Consider the following 20952-nt stretch of genomic DNA (forward strand, 5'->3'; position numbering starts at 1 on the left):
CTCTTGTGTATGGTTTGAAATTTTATTCGGATCCTTGCACTGAATTCCACAAAAGATTGTTACAGTGCAAACAACAAAGATAACCTGTTAATAATTTATTTCTTTTCTAAAAGAAAACAATGTATAAGAAATTATTGTCTCCACTGTAAGAAGAGCTTGAAAAAAATGGTGTAAAATACACCTTGCAAGCGGCCTGAATGTATCAGAAGAGTCAGTTTATTGTTAGATGAGATTAAGTGCAAATAAAGTGAAATTACGCAACTAGGGGAAGAGATTACATTACATGGATACCTCTTCACTTCTTCCAATCAAGAAGCAACAGTTTTGAGGTAGACTGATTTGTAATAGGAAACTGCACATGAGCTGGACTTGAACGTGTAATGCAATGCTATTGCAAAAATTATTAATACTAGTCTAGGGTAAATATGTGTAAGGAGCAAATGTAAAATTTGGGAAGAAGCATTTTCCAGAAGTTAAAAGCAACAGCTCCTGCATATTTCAATTAGTTCTACTTCCCATACATCATTAAATAAGTTAAGCATAAGTTAGGGAAAATAAAACAGGAGGAAGTGTGGGAGAAAGTATATCTGAGGAAATGTTTGGGAAGCAAAATGTGTATGGATTAGGAAAGAGATGTCAAGAATGGAATATAAATAAAATGTGCAAGCTGGAAGTTTAAACAGAAGAAGGGAGCTCTTCTGATTTGAAGAGATACAGGGCAAGGACTAGCAACTGAAAGTCATCCTTTTGCTGAATATGGATGGAAGTTCTTACATCTGACATAAAGCTTTCGGTTTTATCTGGGTGCTCCCACCCTAACAGCTCACAGGGGAACAATTCCTCTGTTTAAGAGCGCCTGAGGAGGGCCTGAAAGATGATTTTCAGTGCTAGATACAGGCCAATGGGATGCTCTTCAGGCCCAGATATCACAAAATAAAACCATATATATATCCATGGATTTGTTCCAAAGCGGTCCCTTTCATCACTGGCTGGCCTACTTATAGAAACTAATTATCTCTGGGGTAAGAGCAGCGGCAAGGAAACTTCCTAGAGCACCCACGTTTGGTGGGTCGAAGAGGAGCAGTGACAGGAGAAGCAGGACGCCTGAGCAAACATGGAGAAACAGCAATCAGTTTTGTGTGAACTAAGGAAAGGACTGTGTCGTTCCTGTAGAGCTGAGAGGACCTTGAATTTCCCTTTTTGTCCTGTACTGCAGTCACTTGGCCTCAGAGGGTCTGGAACCCGTGCAGTCACTACGCCAGGCAGTACTTGTCAGTATGCAGTTTGGAGGGCAGGAGTAGGCTCAGTGAAGGAGACCCTTCAGAGGGCATGGCTGGGTTATAATCAGTTAGCTTGTTTGGTTATAGCAGTGGTGGGGTAGCTAATCATTACATAAGCATGTATGTATTTTAATTTATATTGTTTCTACAAATAATCTTTTCAGTTAGCTTCCTTTAGTGCTTTGGCCACTATGTTGTTCAGTGTTAAACAGATTAAACTAATTCTTCCCTTGGTCCTGGCAGCAAGGGGTAATTCCTGCTCTCAGCTGTGCTGTTCAAGGCCAGTGCCCAAAACTCTGTTAACTTGCCCATTTACAAACAAGAAGTAAGGCAGGTATTCCAGTTCAGCTTGGATGTAATCCTTGGCTGCACAACCAGCCACAATTATGAGGTGGTCAGGTTCCCGAGGCTCTGCCTTCTCCACCTGCACCACTGCTGGGGGCTGCAGAGCTCTCCCCGGTCACAGAGGCTGGGAGCCGAAACTGAGCACTGGCCACATCACCCCATCCCTTCTCTGGCCAGGGATGCAGCAGACGACCAGTGCTTCCATCAGACTCCTCATGGGTAGAAGAAACATGTTTTGGGCTACAGACTGACACAAGGCTGGCATTTTATACCTCTTACTCTTGACTGCCCAAATACATACTCTGTATGGGTCAGGTTGTTTCTTATGGTTAGCTGAGATCTCTCCAGTGTAAACATGAATATATTTGTTAGCTTTGAGGGAGGCAGAAGAATCATAACAAAACCAGTGGGACAGCGGGAAGGAAGGAAGAGGAGTCGCTCATGCTGCGAGCAGTGACTGTTGCCAAATCTCCCTCCCAATGGCTGTGTGAAACCAGTTGTAAAAACTCAGAGCAGGCCTGTTAAAGCTTTGTGACACAAAGCTGCTGTAAAGGGAAGCAGTGTTGAAAAAATGTTAATGTACGTACGAATTCACTATGCACTTTTCCAGAGGATGGCTGCACAGGGTGTACGGTGTACTAAATACGCTGTCCCTGCACTGCCTTTGAAAGTGTTTTTCATAACTGAAATTAGGACATTTAGCGTGAATTTACAAGACGTGCGACAAGTAACAATATGCTATTCCAGGCCCACGCGACTGCTGCGTGAGTAATTTGATGGAAGGGAGGGCACCCTGTTTGCACAGAGCCGAGCAGCCATGACCTCCCTCCCCTGTCAGGTGCAAGCCAGAGCTGTGAGGGGTCCCGGTGGGCTCGCGCCAGCGGGGGCTTGCCTTCCTCGTGAATGAGAGCCGAGTTTGCTCGGGGTCAGGTCCCCTCAGCAGTGCACAGCACGTGCACCGCTGTGTGAACAGCTTGTCCGTACGGCACCGGTGGCTCGCGCGCCTTCCCTGCTCCCGCAGCTGCGGTAGCGTGGGGCTCACAGGCGGGTGCTCCCGGGCACCGTGCAGCAAGACAAGACATTCGGCTTGCACTTAAATTTGTTACAATCAGTGTCACCTTGACATCAGCCGTGCTAGTTTATGTTTCTAATTTTCAGGGGGAAAAGGCCTGTAATGTGGGACAGGAGTAAGGTAGTACTCCTCCACCCATAAAGCAGTATTCTGGATGAGTTTCTGTATGACACCATTTCATAGGGACTATGTCCTTGAGCAATTCATGTAGTCTAAATCAGGAATACTTGAACTTAAGTAAACCTTTGAGAAGCTGTTTTCAGTGGGTGGCACATTTCTGAATGAAGGAAACAATAACTTACCTGAATAAGTATATCACATATGTTGTTCACGTACTATATTTTATCCCTCTCCAAAAGTTTCTGTCCTTCAGATGAATTCCTGAAAAAATGGAGGACGTGGTAGTACATCAATATGTAGCAATCAAAATAACTATTTGGGTTCTGGTTTTGGCTTAGCGGAAACTGTAAAGGGTCACAAATTGTTTTAAAAAACAGTTGACAAAAATAGCACGCGAATACCAGCAGGAGGTTAGACTGCTTTCTGTTTACAGACAACACATTAACATGTTATGTATTTTCTCTGAAGGAAGTAGAAATTCGAAACAAAGACCTGGAAGGCCAGCTGTCTGATCTAGAGCAACGTCTGGAGAAAAGTCAGAATGAGCAAGAAGCTTTTCGCAATAACTTGAAGACACTTTTAGAAATTCTTGATGGAAAAATATTTGAACTAACAGAGTTACGAGATAACTTGGCCAAGCTAATAGAATGCAGCTAAAGAAAACGGGATTTCAGTGCCAATCAGCTTAAAGATGCACTGTCTCTCTTCATAGGACTGTGATGGGCTCTGCATCAAAGTTGCACAAAATTAGAAAATGCTCCTTGGAGAGGGCTTGTTTTAAATTTGAGTCATATTTCAGTGTAAAATTTAGAACTCTGCTTGTAGCTAGTTGAAGAAAAAAACAACAAACAAAAAAACTTGAATTACAAATTACCTCCTTGTACATTATTGGCCATAGATAACTTGAAAGATATTAACAGTAATTGAATGCAATCCTTTTCTAATTACCAGTGATGGAAGAATTAGCAGTGTCCCAGGTCACATCCCCTTTTTGTGATAGACACAATATAGGTTATCTGCTGTTTTATTTATTTAAGATACTTAATTGCTGTGTTTTGTGCAAGAACTTAGTGATGACAGCCCTGTATTTTGTTGTTCTTAATAATTTCTCAGGATACTTTGCACTGTGGAGAAGCAGTGCCATTACCAATTTATTCTTGCCAGGAGTGAGACAGAGTTGCATCTTTAATTGAAACAAAGTTACTATAACTGCTTGTATAAAGTTCTTCCTTTTGGGGTTTTTTTTGTTTGGTTGGTTGGTTGTTTTTTGGTTTTTTCTATATATATATATACTGGAAGATACCGTATTTCTTTATGGAGCTTACTCTGGTGTTCTACAATATTGTCCAATGTAAGGTTTACTTTTTCATATGAATTCCATGTAATTAGAGTGAGATACTATCTTCCACTTAACTATATTTTGAAGCCAACCAATGATGGAAGGTGAGTGCACCAGGAAAAAAAAAAAAGGCAAAAAACCCCTGTGAATTTTAAATGTAAAATTTGACATGCACAGATAACAAGGAATAGCCAGTTGTTTGCTTTCTGGCCTTGATACATATACTGAATATGTATGTTCAATTAACTGTTAACCTGTTCTGCAGGAGACTTTTTCAGAATGTCACATGAATTTCAGGTTTTGTGAATAATGGCTTATGGGGAGCACTGTTTTATTACAGATTGCATTAAGGGCATAGAGCTATTGTAAGGGATTACTCATACACTGAACTTGTCCAGCCAAGAAAGCTGTTTCTAGAAGTTTTGTTGTGATAGCAAATTGAAATGGAGACATGTTTACTCTTTTATGGGTCTTCATATCACATCTTTATTGAAACTACACCAGGCAATATTCTGAACTGTTAACTAAATGTTTAAAAACAGGAAATTGAATTCAGTTATCCTCAGTGAGCAGGTTTTAAAGTTGTTTTGATGTAATTTTAACAGACTTTTGGCAAACACACATTTCTTTATATAATAGATTTATTTTAAAAAAAACCCACCAAACCTCTTTGAAAGGTAAGCCAAGTGTCATGTGTCTTGCATCAAAGTACATTCTTGCCATAAATTGCTTGTAATGTTGAAGAGGGCTTTTTTTAAAATGTATGAATGAGTGTCAAGACTTCAGAGTCGAAAGATGCACGGACCTTTGTTTGCTCCCCAAATTAATTTGAATGTTAAACATGAAATCTAGCTGCTTATTAAATTTGTACAATACAATTTTCTCCACTTAGAGACTGCTATTCAAAACTAGAAAACATAAGTTTCTTTTCATGTGTGTACTGTGTGTATATACCATATAATACACACAGGTTCTCATTTATATTAGAAATACATGCTTTATTTCTAAAATACCTGTTTTTTTCTTTACCAATGATTTATCAGGTCTCCCCTGACTAGTCAGGAAAACAGTTTAGGTCAAATGCTAAACTGTCATGTATTATACAGTATGTAATGTACACAATGTTTAAGTTTTCTCCATATTTTTAGGGTATTTTCTCACTTATTTTATTTATTAAAGGGGTGGGGGGAGCTTGGTTCAGCGTGCTACTCGTTGAAAACTTTGTGGTGAGCTACATGTTTTTCATTCAGTGGATTTTAGATGGTGGTGTGTATATCTTCATCAGGTCCAGATGAGCAGATATGACCAATTTTTAATTTACCTGGGGATGTTTGGGCCTGATTCTCCTCTCACTTAAGCTGCTGTAAACCAGATGTGTCCTTGATGTGATGTCAGCAACATTCAGTTGGCATAACATCTGTAGAAGTGCAGGGAGAATCCGGCCTGTTAATGCTCAATGGACATAATAAGGATGAAGAAAGAATAAAACCACAAAAAGATGATGATGGAATAAATGTAATATTATTTTTAATGATATTATTATTGACATTTTTAAAGATATGATGTCATTTACATGTGGGAAAATAGTGGACAGAAATATTTCCACTTAAATTTTGTGAATATGTGTGGTACATGAGTATTTCTATGTATACGTACACACACATATGTATATACAGAACATGGAAAAATTTAGATGTGCACATTTTTAATATTTTCCTATTGAAATTAAATTTAAAATTGGAAATTGATATTTGAGAATTTCTTTTCTCATAGAGTAGATATGCTTCATTTCTTTTTTTTAAATAATACAATTAATGAGGGCTGCACCTTTGAATTCCCAAATAGTTGCCAAACATAAATATGGGATAAGGTGGACATACGTGCACATATAAATAAAATCCTATTGCTAAGACTATTTTTAATGTTTATGTGCAGTAGGTGAATGTGTAGAAATTGTGACCTAAAGTTCATACTTAGGTGGCTATACCTACTGTAGCCTCTCCACTTCTGTTTTAAGATGAAAGTTTGCCTGTTCGAAACATTACTTTCCCAGAGACAGGTATTATACATTGTATCTATCTTTGATGAAACTATGGGAATATGTATAAGAGAAAACAGTGTTGAGTTCTATAGCCTGAAAACATGACCATGAACTTGCACTGGAGGGGAGATCAGTCACATCACGTATAACTTGTTATATGGCAACTAAGTCTTGTAAAAAAAGAAAAGCAAAAAGAATTACCAAAAAACCTAACAGAAATACCCAACAAAAAAAAAAAGAAAAATAAAAAATACAGTTTTTTATTTTGAAATACACTTGCTGTTCTCTGAAGAATGTACTTTTACTCTTTTATTTTTTTCTTAAATCTTTTTCAAGTATGTGCAAGTGATAGCAGCAGCTACCTTAATCTTTCAGGTGCTACTGGATTTTGCATTAGCGTGTTATGTTGTGAAATCCTGACTTTGACATAAAAGATTTTTGTAAGTATATCCCCGTCTAGATAGTTAGTTTTTGGAGTGTCTTGTTCATAATCCATATGCCTCAATGATCCAGAAATTGCATTTTCTGTGTGGACAACCTAAAACATGTGAATTAATCTGTCTGTTACAGACTGGGAATTCCTTTTCCTGGCTAGCGTATCCAGGAAAGAGGATAACAAAATGAACTGATAATGCAGAAATGCTGTTATAAGGTCTCTAAGAAAATACATTTTCAGGTAAAATATAAATAAATAAAGGGCTAAACCAGATGTAACACAAATAAGTATCGTTTAATGCTATCGGTGGCATTCCTAGGATAATTCCTTTAAAGAAAACCCTGCAAGAATGAACAATGCGTCAATTAAAGATTAATATTTTGGGATGTGTCTTTTCCATTGTCAGCTGTGAAAGGTTTCTGATTTCTGCTCGTTTTTCTACCAGTTGTGGATTAACTTCAGGTTTACCTTCATTAAGAGGCTAAACCTCAATTCGTTCTATCATTTTTTACATTCTGTACTGAAGTGGCTACTGAACAGCGCTCTGTGAACACTGCATTCAAAAGTCAAAGTCAAAACCTTCTTCAGAAATACCACATGGAGAGGGGAATGAAAAACTGTTGCAAACCTTAATTCTCTGCAGAACTGGGGATGTTAGTGAAAGCACTTAATTTGGTTGATAGCAGAAATCTCGGATCTTGAGGCCAAAGATAAATCTGATCAGAGATTAGGTCTGGATGTCAAAAGACAATTAAAAAAAGGACCATCAAGAAACTCCATCCAAACACATGCATAGTTCAGTCTTAGTAACTGAACATGTCAGCTAAGTGCACAGCTATACACTGGGGTTTCTTTCAGGAAATGGACCTGACTCTGCAAAGCAATGTTCAGATTGTCTTGTTTACATTTTCTTAGTAATGCTGCATATGTGCACTACCTCTGAATGGTGCTAAGCAGAGAACATTATCACGGAATAACAGATATTTTTAAAAATCTCTATTTTTGCTTAGTAGCATTAGTTCCTTGTTTTACTCCACTTACTTCAGACAAGGAGGATTAATTTTCCCCATTATGTTAAATGTTTGGGAACAATGGATAGAATTTTGTGTTGGATCCTGGGGTCAGTGCAGCTCATGTCCACTGTTCTGGCCGTGCAGCATAGCCAGAAAGCAGGTGCAATTGTTTATATCACCATACCTGCAATACCTCTAGATACTATAGCTAGAAGTGGCTTTTCACACCATATGGGTCTCGTAGCTTGCCTGCCACAACCTCTCAGGGACCTGTAGCTGCCCGTATTGCCTCTGCACTGCTGGCAGCTCAACCTAGGACCAAAGAAACACAAGCCTAATTTATACTCACTTTCTCCCTCATTGCTGGGTCTTTGCACAAGCAAAGCTCAGCTGCAACAATACATCTGGCAGTTTGTGTCATTTTCAGATACAGGCATGGGAAGGAGGAGTAAACATTAAAGATGTTTTAGACTGGGGGGGGGCAGGGGTGGGGTTGCAGAGGTGTCAAAAAGATTCCCTTACATGGAGCTGGTAGGTGAGAATGGTTTGCATAGCAAAGGACAGACCACCTGAACTGGACAGCAGCAACAAAAAGCTCATTGGAAAGGATCTTGCTTTCCTTAGATATTCACATCATGCTCATCTTGAGCACACCTGGCTTGCCCCAAAACTCTGCTCTGATTGCTATAGGCTTCTCAAGGTCAGCATTAGGCGTGTGTTTCATGAACACAGCTGAGGTCCTGGCAGTCTGCAAACCCCGCGTCCTTTTGGTCTTTTATCTTCACAACTCTAGGGGTTTGGTATCAGTACTAGTCATCAGTAGTGGTTGACGACACACCCTATTTTTTCCTGCCCTCAGTTCCTATCACCTGTGGTGTTTGTGTAACAAAGTTCTGAGCTGGGTTTTGGGGTTTTTCTTTCTTTTAACTTCAAAGTACTTTCAGACCTTGTCCATCCCTGCTCTGGGGATTCTCATCTGCTCTCATCTGAGTCTCATTTCACTGCATGGATCCAGCAGTGTGTCAGCTGCTTTTGCTTCCACTAGATTGAGAATAGCAACCTAGAAGTTTTCTTGGAAGAGAACGTGCATTTCTGTGACTGTGGTAATTCTTGAAGAGGAAGAATTTTTTCCCAGTGGATCAAGAAGGAGGCAGAGCCCAGGACCGTCACAAAAAATACATGCATCGAGGTGCTAAGGGGAGAGGAAGAGCTGCACTGACAAGGTATGTTTAAGTATAATCTGCATGTATGATTTCCCCCTTTTGAGTTAAATATGGTCATGCAGATATTTGCAAGCTTAAGATTTTCAGAGAGGGAACAAGACGTTTGAAATTCTCTGAGTCTGGATTGTATTTTGTTAAATGACAATGGGGATTTTCTCTAAACAAAACAAAAGAAATGGGAAGCAAAATGATCTTGTACTTCCCTGCAAGAGAGAAGTCACAGCCATTACTTGTGGATGGAAATGTAAAAAGTCTACTTTCTGTGCATCTGAATAGACTGTTATTTTTATAATTCCAACAGCATTGTTTCTCAGGAATCTGCCGCAATGGGAACCAGAAATCTATCAGTGAAAGGCACAGCTCTCTGACTTCCAGTTAGTGAGAGGAGCCAGGATAGTAATGTGTAGCTGAGTGACTCAAGTAGTATCTAGTCTGAGCATCCTGCATGGAGTCCCTACTGCTCAGCCTCACTACTACAGCCTGCTAGCTGTGTGGAAGCTAGCCCAAACGTGGCTGCACTTGCCACACTCACTGTCTGTCCCAGAAGCAATCCCAGAGGGTTTGTTGTCCTTTGTTCAGAAGCTGCTGGTTCAAACTGTAGCCCCGTCATTACCAGTCGAGCCCTTTTGCTCCAGAGCATTCTGCACATTTGGAGATTTGCTTGCAGGGGGAGAAAACAGAGGGGAAATTTCATTCTGCAGATCTGAAAGAAGCAGAATAATGTGCTGGTTTGATATAAGCACCTTTTCCCCATCTCTTTGAAAGAAAAATGATGAAAGCTTTGTTTGAGGTGGTTATTGTTATCATTTGAACCTACAAGTCAAAACTTTTTTATCCTATATTTCTTGTCTTTTTCCTTTTTTCTGCCTGTGTTCTTTTCTCCTGTGTAACATGGAGCAGCCAAGCGTGTGTTTACAATAAACGTAGGGAAGTCCTAAACTGCTTATGGAATGAGATACATAAACATCCAGTGTCCTGCTCAGCAGGCAAGCACATCAGAAACCCAAACAACAACAACAAAAAAAAAAACAAACAAAAAAAACTATAAAAGATATCTCAGGTATGGGGTGCTGTCTGTTGTGCATGAACATCTCTTAGCCTCAGCGAAGGAGTCGGCCAGCCAAAGAAGCCAGGAGACGAGGCAATGAAGAAGCACTGGGGATGTTCTAAACAAGCATTACTGAAGCATGGCATGGGGAAGTATTTTGAATCAAAGCTGTCGAAAACGGTGAGCAATGCAAGTATCTTCAGAAGACAGGAGTTTGTGTGCTCTTTATTGATGATGACTGCATTGCAGAAATAGAAAACTCCTATAAGGTGTGTTTAAATCCTCAAGTCAAAATACAATAATGTGTCAGGATTGGCAGCCTGTTTTCAGAAGAAACTAGGCTGATTTTCCTGCTAAAACAACGGGATCACATACTAGGCAGCAAAAATTCCCATCAAGCCAGAGGATTTCCGTCATCAGCTAGGATAGGAGACAGATCTTTTGCAAAGGAATTAAAGCAACATTTGGAAACTTCCCTGAGAGAACCGGTAAAAGATGAGAGCAGATCTCTGTGCAGAAGCTGCAATGTACCCAAGTCAGACTGGGAAATGTAGCTACAAGATTTGCAGTTTGGACTGGCAGGACGGGCAGATAGCAAACTGTGCTGTAGGTTCAAAAGCTTTTAAGGGAATCATGACACTTTGGCCAAATTGCAGTAATGAAGCTGTAACAAGGACATATGTATCTAAAAATAAAACCCGGAAGGAAATCAAGTCTTCAGAGCACAGCAGAAGTCAGCCCCGTGGCTGAGCAAGCAACCACACCAGGGACTCTCAGTATGTCCAAACATGCAATCACCTCTAACCCTGACAGAGAGGAGGGTTTACTTACAGGATAAAAGCAAACAGATTAACCAGTCTTTGAGGCTGGTTTTACAGCTCGGGAGTAGCTGCTAGGTGTCTGTGGAGTTCACCGTGACATTTCAGGTCTCTCTTTCAACCTGCTGCACCAGAAGAGCGAGACGCTACTTGAGGAGGTTGTAAGCTGACCTCCATGCCCCCCACATAAGCATAGCCCTGTGTCTTATATTGGATAAAAGCTGGGACGTAGCTACTTAGAAAACGGTTAATTGGTGACAGTGGTGTGTCAAGGGACCAGGCCTTCCTCAGCTGGAAGGTCTTGACAGATACAAGTGAAGAAATTCTGATTTACAGTACTTTTGTATATCAGATTTTTTTTTAAGGAAACCCCATGACTTGCTATTGCAATGACATGTTGATGGGCTAGTGGAATACATCTTAGTGTCCTCTTGGGAAACAGCTCACCCAGTGGAAGAAGCTTAGCTCCAAAGGGAGCAGGAGCTAAATTTTGCATTCAATCACTTAACCAAGCCGGTGCTCACAGTACCAAAAGCTTTCTTACTCAGAAGCATCCCAAAAAGTTGAGTATCCACTAAGCACTTCAGCAAATTCCTGTATCGGGGCTTCGAAAGGTAGGAAGACTTCAGATCTGTTGGGCAGCTGATGACTGAGAGTAGAACCCAGGTTTATCCCAGATGACTGGTAGTGCTGTCTTGACAAATGCTGGTTGGGACACAGAGTTTCTGTTTAAAGTTTCTTACTGCATATTGAGATTAAAAGCTGAAGACTTGAAGGGTTTGGTTTTTTTTCTCTGTGAAATGGGACATAGCATTGACTTGGAACTGTAACTGCTTTTGAGTGTATGTGGTTTAGATGTAATATATGTTAGTTTGTATACAAATTAAGCAAAGCATGTCTTTGTAGGCAACCTGCAGCTCATATTCTCCCTGAAAACATAGACTCATAGACTGAGTAGACACCCTTTTTTTTTTTTTTTTTTTTTTTTTTTTTGGAAAGAGAAGTGACAAAATTCATCCCCTGAACAGAGATTTGCTCTATCAATCAAGCATGGTTAACTAATGCTACCTTTCACTGAGAACGAGCCCTACAATCCTCCCATCTTTTCCCAGAATGGATTAAATGAGAGTAGACATGCTCCAAGCATCACTCACTAGCATGCAGCTTTTCTTGATCCCTTCTACTGGCCATGGGCACTGGAGGAACGGGCCATGAACGGCCAGACCTCACAAAGGTGGCTCCAGTAGCGCAGCCTGTGCCAGGCTGACCCGCTGAGTGTGGTTTAATTTAAAGCTGAGTGACAGAGCAAGGCAGGGTGGGGGGTGATGGGACACATAAAACGCTATTGCAGTGCATGTGGAAATAATTTGTTCATACAGTGGTAGTGGGCAGGAGGAGAAATAATGACCTTATGCTTCAGCTGAGTTCAATATTAAGAGAAGCCTTCAACCAGTAGGCACTGCAATGGATCACTTGGAGAGGCTGTGACCTTCCATCAGTAGAAACTTTCAGGAAACTATTACGGGAATGACACAGGTGTATGTGCTCCAGCAACAAAAGGATAGGATGTGTGATTTTTTTTTTTTTAAATAATATTAATTTTATTTTTTAATGCCAATTCAAGGCTTTTTTTTTTAAAAAAAAAAAACCCTGTCATTAGAAACCAAGAGCAGTGTGCAGTGGCTGCTTTGTCATACTGTTTTTGTAGGACTCTGTCCACTCCAACAGTCATTTTACTCACAGTGGGGGAAGGGGGTGGGGGGGGGATCACTTTATGCTGCTTCATATGAAGTTGATTCATAAAACATTGGTTGTGTTGTTTAAATTGTGCAGTTTAAATGCATGACAGTTTGAGCATGCATTGATGATTTTGTACGCTAAAAGAGCTCAGTTACATTCCTACTGAAATTTAATGGGATTAAAATAAAGTATTGAGGAAGAAAAAGTAAGTTAATATAAATGCTTTGTATGGATTGCATGATTCTTCAATTTTTCTTATTCCTGTGACTTTTAAACAGTAATATAGAGAAGGAGTGTGATGCAACTTAGAGAAGTTGTTTAAGATGAAAGAATGAAGTAAACAGTGAATTTTGTTTGAAAGACTATGAATGTGCTTGGCCTTATATAAGCAATATGGGCACAGGGAGATGTCTCAGAGAAGCCGAGTCTACTGTCTTCCATGGCAGGGAGAAGGAGTGAAAAGAAGGTAATACAGGTGAGTCGCCTGTGGCACAAGCACCTCCAACAAACATCCAACAGACAGCACACAAATACAGTAGGAACAAAGGGACAAGGCAGCAGATACAGGGAGTGATCTTGAATGTAATTTTTGTTCTGGTTTGGGGTTTTTTTTTTTCCCCAGAGTTTTGGTTGATTAATGAGGAGAGAGTGAACCCCACCACTAACACAGGCAGGCAGCAGCTGTAACAGCACCGATAAGAATCTCTGCCTGGTTTTATCCACCAGCTCTTCCTGTTGAGGCAAGGTTTCAAGGGAGATGTGCTGTCTTTGAGCTGATGAAAGTCTAGACAGTCAGCATGACAGTGGTGAAGATTTACATGAAGTTTAGAGAAAGTCAGAGAGACGGAGAGTCTCAGTGCAAAGGGGGAAAGGGCAGGAAGGCATATCTGTGGGAACAAGTCAGGTCTGCAATTCTGCAGGATGGAGAGCTGGACAGAAACTTGCAGCACTGCTATGAGCAAGACAGGTTATGAGGCAACACTGCCATAGCTCCCTGGTAAAACCCTGGAAGTTTTCTGCTGTAGTGCAGTTTGTGTCAGCAAAGGGATATTTGTGACAGTTAAATGGTCAACATGTTACGTCTAAAGTCTACAGAGGCTGTTTAACGTTAGGTTAATTACTTCCCTCTCTCCTAAGAGGTAAAAACACAGTAGCAAAACTCTATAGCACTAGACCTCGATAGGTGATCTGCGACGTGAGCATAAAGCTCAGGTTCTGGTGGTGGCGGTGACATGCTGGTGGTTTGGCAATCAGAGACACTGCAGAAGTCCAGGATTCATGTAAGCTCCCTCCTGCAGCAGGAAGAAGAAAGCCTGCAAAATGGGCTTCTCCCTATGATGGGAAGCAGCAGTAAGAACTGCTGAGAAAAGGCACGGTTCATAGGTTTTGAAAAAGAGATTTGACAAATTCACTTTCCATGTCTAGTTCTCTCCCTGATCTCCACCCCCTCTGCCGAGTATTAAGCGGTGTTAGCAGAAACAAACCCTACGTGTACCAATGGTTTCTCTGAGAAAGAGGTGATGTTTCATTTCTACAAGTCTGAGGACTGTGGCCCAGTGAATATTTACTGTGTACCTTTCCTTTACATCTGACATGTAATGAACATAAAAAAAAAAAAAAAAAAGGTTCTACCCATCTTTTATGTGTTGCACAAGCATTTAGGCCTTATTCTGAGCAGCATACCACTGCCTTCCAAGCGTGCCTACAGATAATAGTCACCAATTTGCAATTCTGATGCATGCATTAAATATACTTCCAACCTGAAGGAATGCCCATTAAGAGTCATAAAAAAGCAGCTACTTCTGAAGCCAATGCCGAAGTAGACACCAGTTGATGGTAGCAAATATTCTTTAAAGAGAAGTTTGCCCTGCAGAGCAGAACGTGTGAAGGCACCTACACTGGGGTCACACACACCCTGCCGCGGGCACAGCCAGAGCATTAGGAACAGACCTCAGCTATAAATACAACCCTCTTCTGTCATAAAAAATGTCAGTACGATCAAAGACCTTGCTTATTTCAAAACACATTTCCTGCTTGTTCTACAAGTTCTGCCAGAACCCAAAATTAATAGCATATGCCATTATTTATCACCAGAAGTGAAAAACACCACTAGAAAACCTGACCCAGGCAGGCCTCAGATTTTGGTTACACCACTTTGCAGTGTAGATTTGTACTGCAAGTGCATCCTTTGTTTTACTTTATAATTAGCAATGTTGTACCTTTTTATTGTTTTCTCAGGATTGTAACTACACTAAGAATTCCTGTTCCATAAATACAGTAATTTTTTTTTTTCTTATGTTAAGGGACCAGCTGGGCATAGAACCTGCCTACACTGACTTACCTCCACTGTAGCTCCTGTACCAGAAACACAGGAATGAAAGAAAAAGATATACAATACAAACATATCTGCACACCATGAATATTTTTGTAAGATTTATGTCTAGATGAATAATAACACAAAATGGCTGGGGAGTGGAAGCCCAAACAGCTGGCAACTCCACTCCGGGACATAAATGGTTGTCTATTTTGGGGCATTTTCCCCTCCCCTGGAAATAAAAAGGTTATTCAAAACACTCATAAAAGGTATTTCTGAAGTATCCAAGTTCTTCATATACAACCTAGTTTGCTTTTGAAATATTATATTGTACATATACCAAAAAAGCAAATAGCAGAGAAGTTGCATGTTTTTGATTTCAGCTTTTCCATTATTGTTGTTACTTGTCTTTCCAAGTGATTGCAAGCGGAGGCTTGCTCTCTCCGTGTAATGGCATTGCCACTAGCTAGCTCCAAAAGGGTAGAAGAGTGTAATAAGGGAGATAAGCTCTTAGTATTTCTGGGTTTGAACTTTTACCCTTTTTCATAGATTCTTTTTGTCTTTTGAGTCAGAGAGGGAAAGTGTGTGTGATTTGTATTTAAGCACAACTACCCTGCATTATTTAAGAACAAGATTCTTCTATAATGCCTAAAGTGTTTATGTGACTTAGTTTACAAAGATGTTACCTAAATATAATTATTCCCTGCTGCAACACAGCTTAGGCACAACTATCTGCCATTAAAGAATGACAGGCAGCTTGAGGAGTTGAAACAACAACAATGGAAACCTAAATGAACTAGGTATTAATTTTTTTTGTGGGAACCAAACTGGACTAAAAATGTATTTTTAATATTGGTACATATTCAAAGTTAAAACCAGACAGTAGTCAAATAAATATCCTTTAATAAAGAAAAAAGGAATAATTTTAAAGCACCAAAACTGTGAGTATGATGTTACAATGCATGTACAAGAAGGTGAATGCAGTACTTTGTGTACAGGCTTAAATTTCTGAGTCATGATAATAAAAAAAACCATGAAATACACAGCAATAAACTTGCATTGCAGAAAAGCTGCACTAAAGAAAAAAAGAGCAAGAAGCAGACAGTTAAAACTTTAGTTTTTAGGAATTGCAAGACACATTTGTTTAGTGTTTTACCTTTTTTTAAAATATACTTGATGCTTAATACTTTATAACATTGAGCATTTTTAGGCATAGTAAATTTGCAGAGTTGTTTACATTAAAATATGCATTTAATGTGTCCTTTTGAATATAATGGAGTTAAAGAACTTTCTTAAAGCCAGGCACAATGTGCTAGTAGTATTTGAGTCTACCAATAATATTGCACAAAGCTAGTAAATGTCAAATTGGTTTTCTTTTGATTATTTCTTATTTATTCAACAGGCTTAACAAAGAAGTTAGTTTCATTAAACTTCACTGGCTTCATTCATGCAAGACAACCTGCAGCCATCTGTTTTTCTTAAGCTTTCATCTTACGATGATGTATTGTACATATTTAAGATGAAATTCAAAACGTATAGCAACCACAGTAACACACTGGGAGATGTTAAGTGAGTATCCATAATCCCCAACACTTACTTCCCAATTCAGAAGTAAAAAATATGTTTCTAAATCTGAAAATCAAGCCAATCTATGGCAAACTAATTACTGAATAGGTGACAAGTCTCTGGAATAAAATCTCTGCAGTTTGGACTATACTCACCAAAACTACCATCATCCTTTTTACTTGTTCCAAATGGACGCACTACTGGTTAATAGCCTTAGATATCAGTTTTAAATAATACTCTACATTAATATTAGAAACTCAGCAGAGTAAAATTCATTGCGTGGTCATTTTCCATATTAGAGGTACATCAGAGCATTCACATTTGAGAATGGAAAGACGACCTTTTCTGTCAAATTCTGAAGCCCTGGGCCACAGAATATAGAAGACCTGAATCACAATAAAAATACATAAATGTCAGGTTGCAGATTCACCACAGTCAGAGCTGGGAGTTTTGGATTAATAGTCAAACTGAACAGGAAGTGCAAAGAACCATATATACAACAGCCCCTCCCAAAAATACACTGGCATGCCCACCCACCCTTGACCCTCCTAAAAATTCTGATTTTAAGTATTTATGTATTAGGCAGCAATTAAATATAAATTCATTTTGTAGGAAAAATTTAAATTACAGTATATTTATAGGTTAAAATAGCCATTGCTGTACTTTTTACAGCACTGATAGCAGAATGTCAATGTGCTTATTACACCAAAGAGCAATTTGCAGTCAAGTTTAGGATGACCTACTGTCTGTCAGCTCCGGTAGCACTAAAATCATGCAACGTGCTCTCCCAGTAAGGTGCTTCTATTTACTCCTTTTCTTTCCAAGAAGCTTCACTTGTTCTTAACATTAATTCTGTAGTGCTAAACATAACAACATATTGTGCATGCTTATGGAATCACTACCAGAAATATATCCAGGTAATTTAATTACATAAGCATTACAATGAAAATAAAATCTGATTACACATGTGAGCAAACTTGATTTACAAATTACACTCTTGAAATTCAGTGCAACAAATGGAATAAGAGCAACATTAACCAGTAAAAGTTTCTGCCTCCTCTTCTCAGTAAGTTGCATCTTCAATAACACACGTGAAGTCTTTAATAAACATTACAGAATGTAGTGCTTATACTCAAAGCAATTTTTTACAAATAATGTAGTGAAGTATGCTGAGTTCTATCCCTGATACAGCCACAAAAGAATACAATATATAATCATACCAATTTATTTTACAGGTATCTGGTGTAGGATGCAGACTGTCACTTTTTTTTTGTTTTAAAATAACCTTTAAAAGTGATGTTTAAGAAAAATAAAAAAGCCTTCATCTACCCTAACTAACGTATGAAACCACAGTAAAGTGACTAAAATAAGACTATTGCTCATTTGTAAAGGATCTGGAACCTCTTGTGAATGAGAGCATGAAATTCTTGTTGATGCAAATTCCATTTCTGATCAAAAAACTATTGCTGTTTACCTTACATTTTGGTTATTTTAGTAGAAATTGAGTATTTTGCTTCTTGTTCCCACTCATAAAAGATTTTTCAGTCCTCACATAAGCATTTGTACAATAAACATTATGCATTCCAACTCGTTACCTCAATGGATCAGTTACGCTATACTAAAACAGTTTTAATTTGAACAAAGGAAGAAGTTTCTAAAAATGGAAAAAGCCTGAAAGCTAATAAACTGCTTACAATAAATGACTAGCAACAGAACAACACAGCCACAAGTATGAAGTCCAGCCACAAATGAAAAATAACGATACCTTAGGCTTTCTGTCCTTGCATATGTTTAAGTCCTTTTTCTGTAGTGATGCTTGCTAAGACAACACAATTATTAGAGCTTTTCTTAGCTATGGAGGAACCGATCTCAATGCAGGACTGTCGTGATTTCTCTAAGATTCTTGTGAATATACTTAAACTTTCCCCATTTGATGCTATAGCCATCCCACTGCAAAATTTCACATTAGAGCGGATGGGAAGTTTTATGCATTAGCCTGTACACTATATATGCACAATTTTTATATCAAAGTTGAGAATTACGTGCAATTGTGACCTCTAGTGACTCATGGAGGATTAAAATCCAGGATTTTTTTTTTTTTTTTAGCACTAAGTGGAAAAAAAACCATTTACTTTCCACATTGAAGATGGCAGTTTTGAACTGATGTAAACTGCTATGCTCAGCATAGCAACTACTTTTGTGTGCGCATAAAATACATGTTCACATGAGAACTCTATTTCTATAAACTAAGGTATTACAGGAATCTAAGTTTTCAGCTAAATATAAAACCGATTAAGGACAGTAATTTTTCTCAATCATGCACACATTTTTCAAGGCAAAGATGACAGATGATGTGGCAAACATCTGAAAACTGTAGTACAGTGCAGCGTGGAACTATTTAGATAAATCACAACACAGTGGTAAACTGTAGACACAAATGTTGTGCAAGGTGACCACTGCACCTATACTTTAAAATTACACTATTCTTCCTCGGCTTGGAATTTTGCTAGTGTCCCATATGCATACTTGAAGGAATAAAACTACAGGCTGGAAAATAGGAAAAAATGGACATAAAAGTTGTTCAATGACCACTAGTAATTGAGCACTAAGTTTCAGATGAACTGTATAATCTGAACTACCACTCTACATCATAGTTCTGCTTTGTGCTACAGCCAAAAATTGATTTGATTACCTCAGTTTTAACATGTGGTGTGACTGGAAGTACAGACAAACATAGAGCAAAAATACACCACAGCTTATGTTATAGACAATGTCAAATGATTACGATGAACTTTGAAATTGCTGTTATTGCTGCATGAACACAGTATTAGACAGCTTACAACCACACCGTGTAACTCGGGGTTCAGAGAAGTGGTTTAAGTAAAAAACATTTAGTTTTAGGTCCTTGGAAAGCCAGTATGAAGTGTTTCATAGAGCGAAGAATAGAGACCTGACAACTAATACAGCAAAACTGATACAAGTCTTCAGTAACAGTGCTCACAGGTGCTTTGAAAATGAATGTTCACTAACTTTATTAATAAGGCAACAAGGTTAAGAAAATGCCTGTCGATAGCAAGGGTAAAGTAACATCCTTTTGAGATGTCTGACAGAGCTTTAATTTCAGGACAGCCACAGCAAAACAACTGAAGGGTCGAACAGCTGAGGTTCGTTTAGGTTACACAGCCTATTGCTAAGGTAAGTTCTCCTGTTCCTATTTACATAAGTAAATGGCAAGACGTGAAATCTCCTGTTACAAACGTTAACACAGTATGCGTTCCATTACATGACAGCAGCAACGTGTAACCCCACTTAGAAAACCCACAAATCTGCATAGCAGTTTGTCTGTCATGAGAGGAACAGTGAATGGAGCACACTACACAAAGGACAGGGACTGTGTATTTCTCACCGTGTAAGTCATGCTAGTAAAAATAAAATGCTAGTGAAAAATTCTGTTTTCTTAAAATTGTAACGGGCTGACTTTAATATCACATAGGAGTTTCTAGATGGTACAAGGCTACCTATATCTCTGTACTGACATACCTCTTAGTACTGTGGTATTGTAAGAGTAGCTACCTGCAGCCATTAGTCATGAAGCTTAGGATTACTTTCAAGTATTCACCACAGAGGAAGTTGTAACTCTCCTTTAAAAAAAATAGTCAGGATCAAAAGGGAGCTTTTTTTTTTTTTTAGCCAGTAGGCTTTTGGGTATGAAATACAAACATTTTTGCAGCCACTGAAGGGAATAATAAAACCCAGGAAGAGAAGCATGATTTTCACAACTGACTTATTAGTATGTTTAAGTGCTTTGATCTTTTTTAAAGAAGGCTGCTTAATCAAAAGCCATTTTAAACCAGAAGAGAAACATAATTTTAAGTATGAAATTACAAAATACTGCTTCTTATAGCAGATGATAAAAGTATAACTAACTTGGTTCAGCATAGCTAAACATTATTTTTAAAAAGCATAAAAATGTCTACTTTAACAAGGTGTAAGACTACAAATGACCTTCTAAAAAGGTGCTGCAGTATGTCTTGCTAAATGTACCATGCTGGAAACAAAGACATTGTTGAATATGTACTGAATTCAACTTTTATTTCTCATTGTGCTGTGGTCACTTGTTACTTCTTATACTGACATACGCTTCTTCAAACTAAGAAGAAAAAAGAAAGTCTTAGTTGCATGTTACTGAATTTCAGCTACTGTAGTGCAGCTAGGAATTCTACTCTTTCTGGAGTATCACACTGATACATAGCAACCTTCTCTGCAAGGAGCTATTCAACTGGATTTTCAAGCAGATGACACATTCAGTGCCATGAAGGGGAGGTTTTATAGCTGGTTTGATGTTTCAGCTGAATCCCATAGTTCCTCTAAAAGCAAGTATTCTCCCAACTCAAAATGCCCCCCTCACTTAACTGGCCACACATTACTAACACAAATATAAAAAGTGCTTAAGAATTGGGCATTCTTGATTATAGAAAATTGCACATATAAATAACTTGGCTTTCTGCCCCAACCAGAATTTTTGGAACAAATTAAAGAAAAAAGTGACCCAAAAATTAACATTTCAGGCCATTGTTTCCATATACTGAATCATTTG

The 20952-nt window shown here is 38.8% G+C and overlaps 1 protein-coding gene across 1 annotated transcript in view; it reads left to right on the top strand.

Annotated features, from left to right (window-relative positions):
• Window positions 1–3474, top strand: part of HOMER1 (homer scaffold protein 1) — a 63262-nt gene extending 59788 nt beyond the window's left edge. The window contains exon 7 of the mRNA XM_075726067.1: window positions 3286–3474. Within this exon, the coding sequence (XP_075582182.1) occupies window positions 3286–3474 (189 nt within the window). The remainder of the gene's footprint in view (window positions 1–3285) is intronic.
• Window positions 3475–20952: the final 17478 nt, after the last annotated feature.

The sequence above is a fragment of the Pelecanus crispus genome, chromosome Z, assembly GCF_030463565.1.
Source record: "Pelecanus crispus isolate bPelCri1 chromosome Z, bPelCri1.pri, whole genome shotgun sequence".
NCBI classification, from domain to species: Eukaryota; Metazoa; Chordata; class Aves; order Pelecaniformes; family Pelecanidae; genus Pelecanus; species Pelecanus crispus.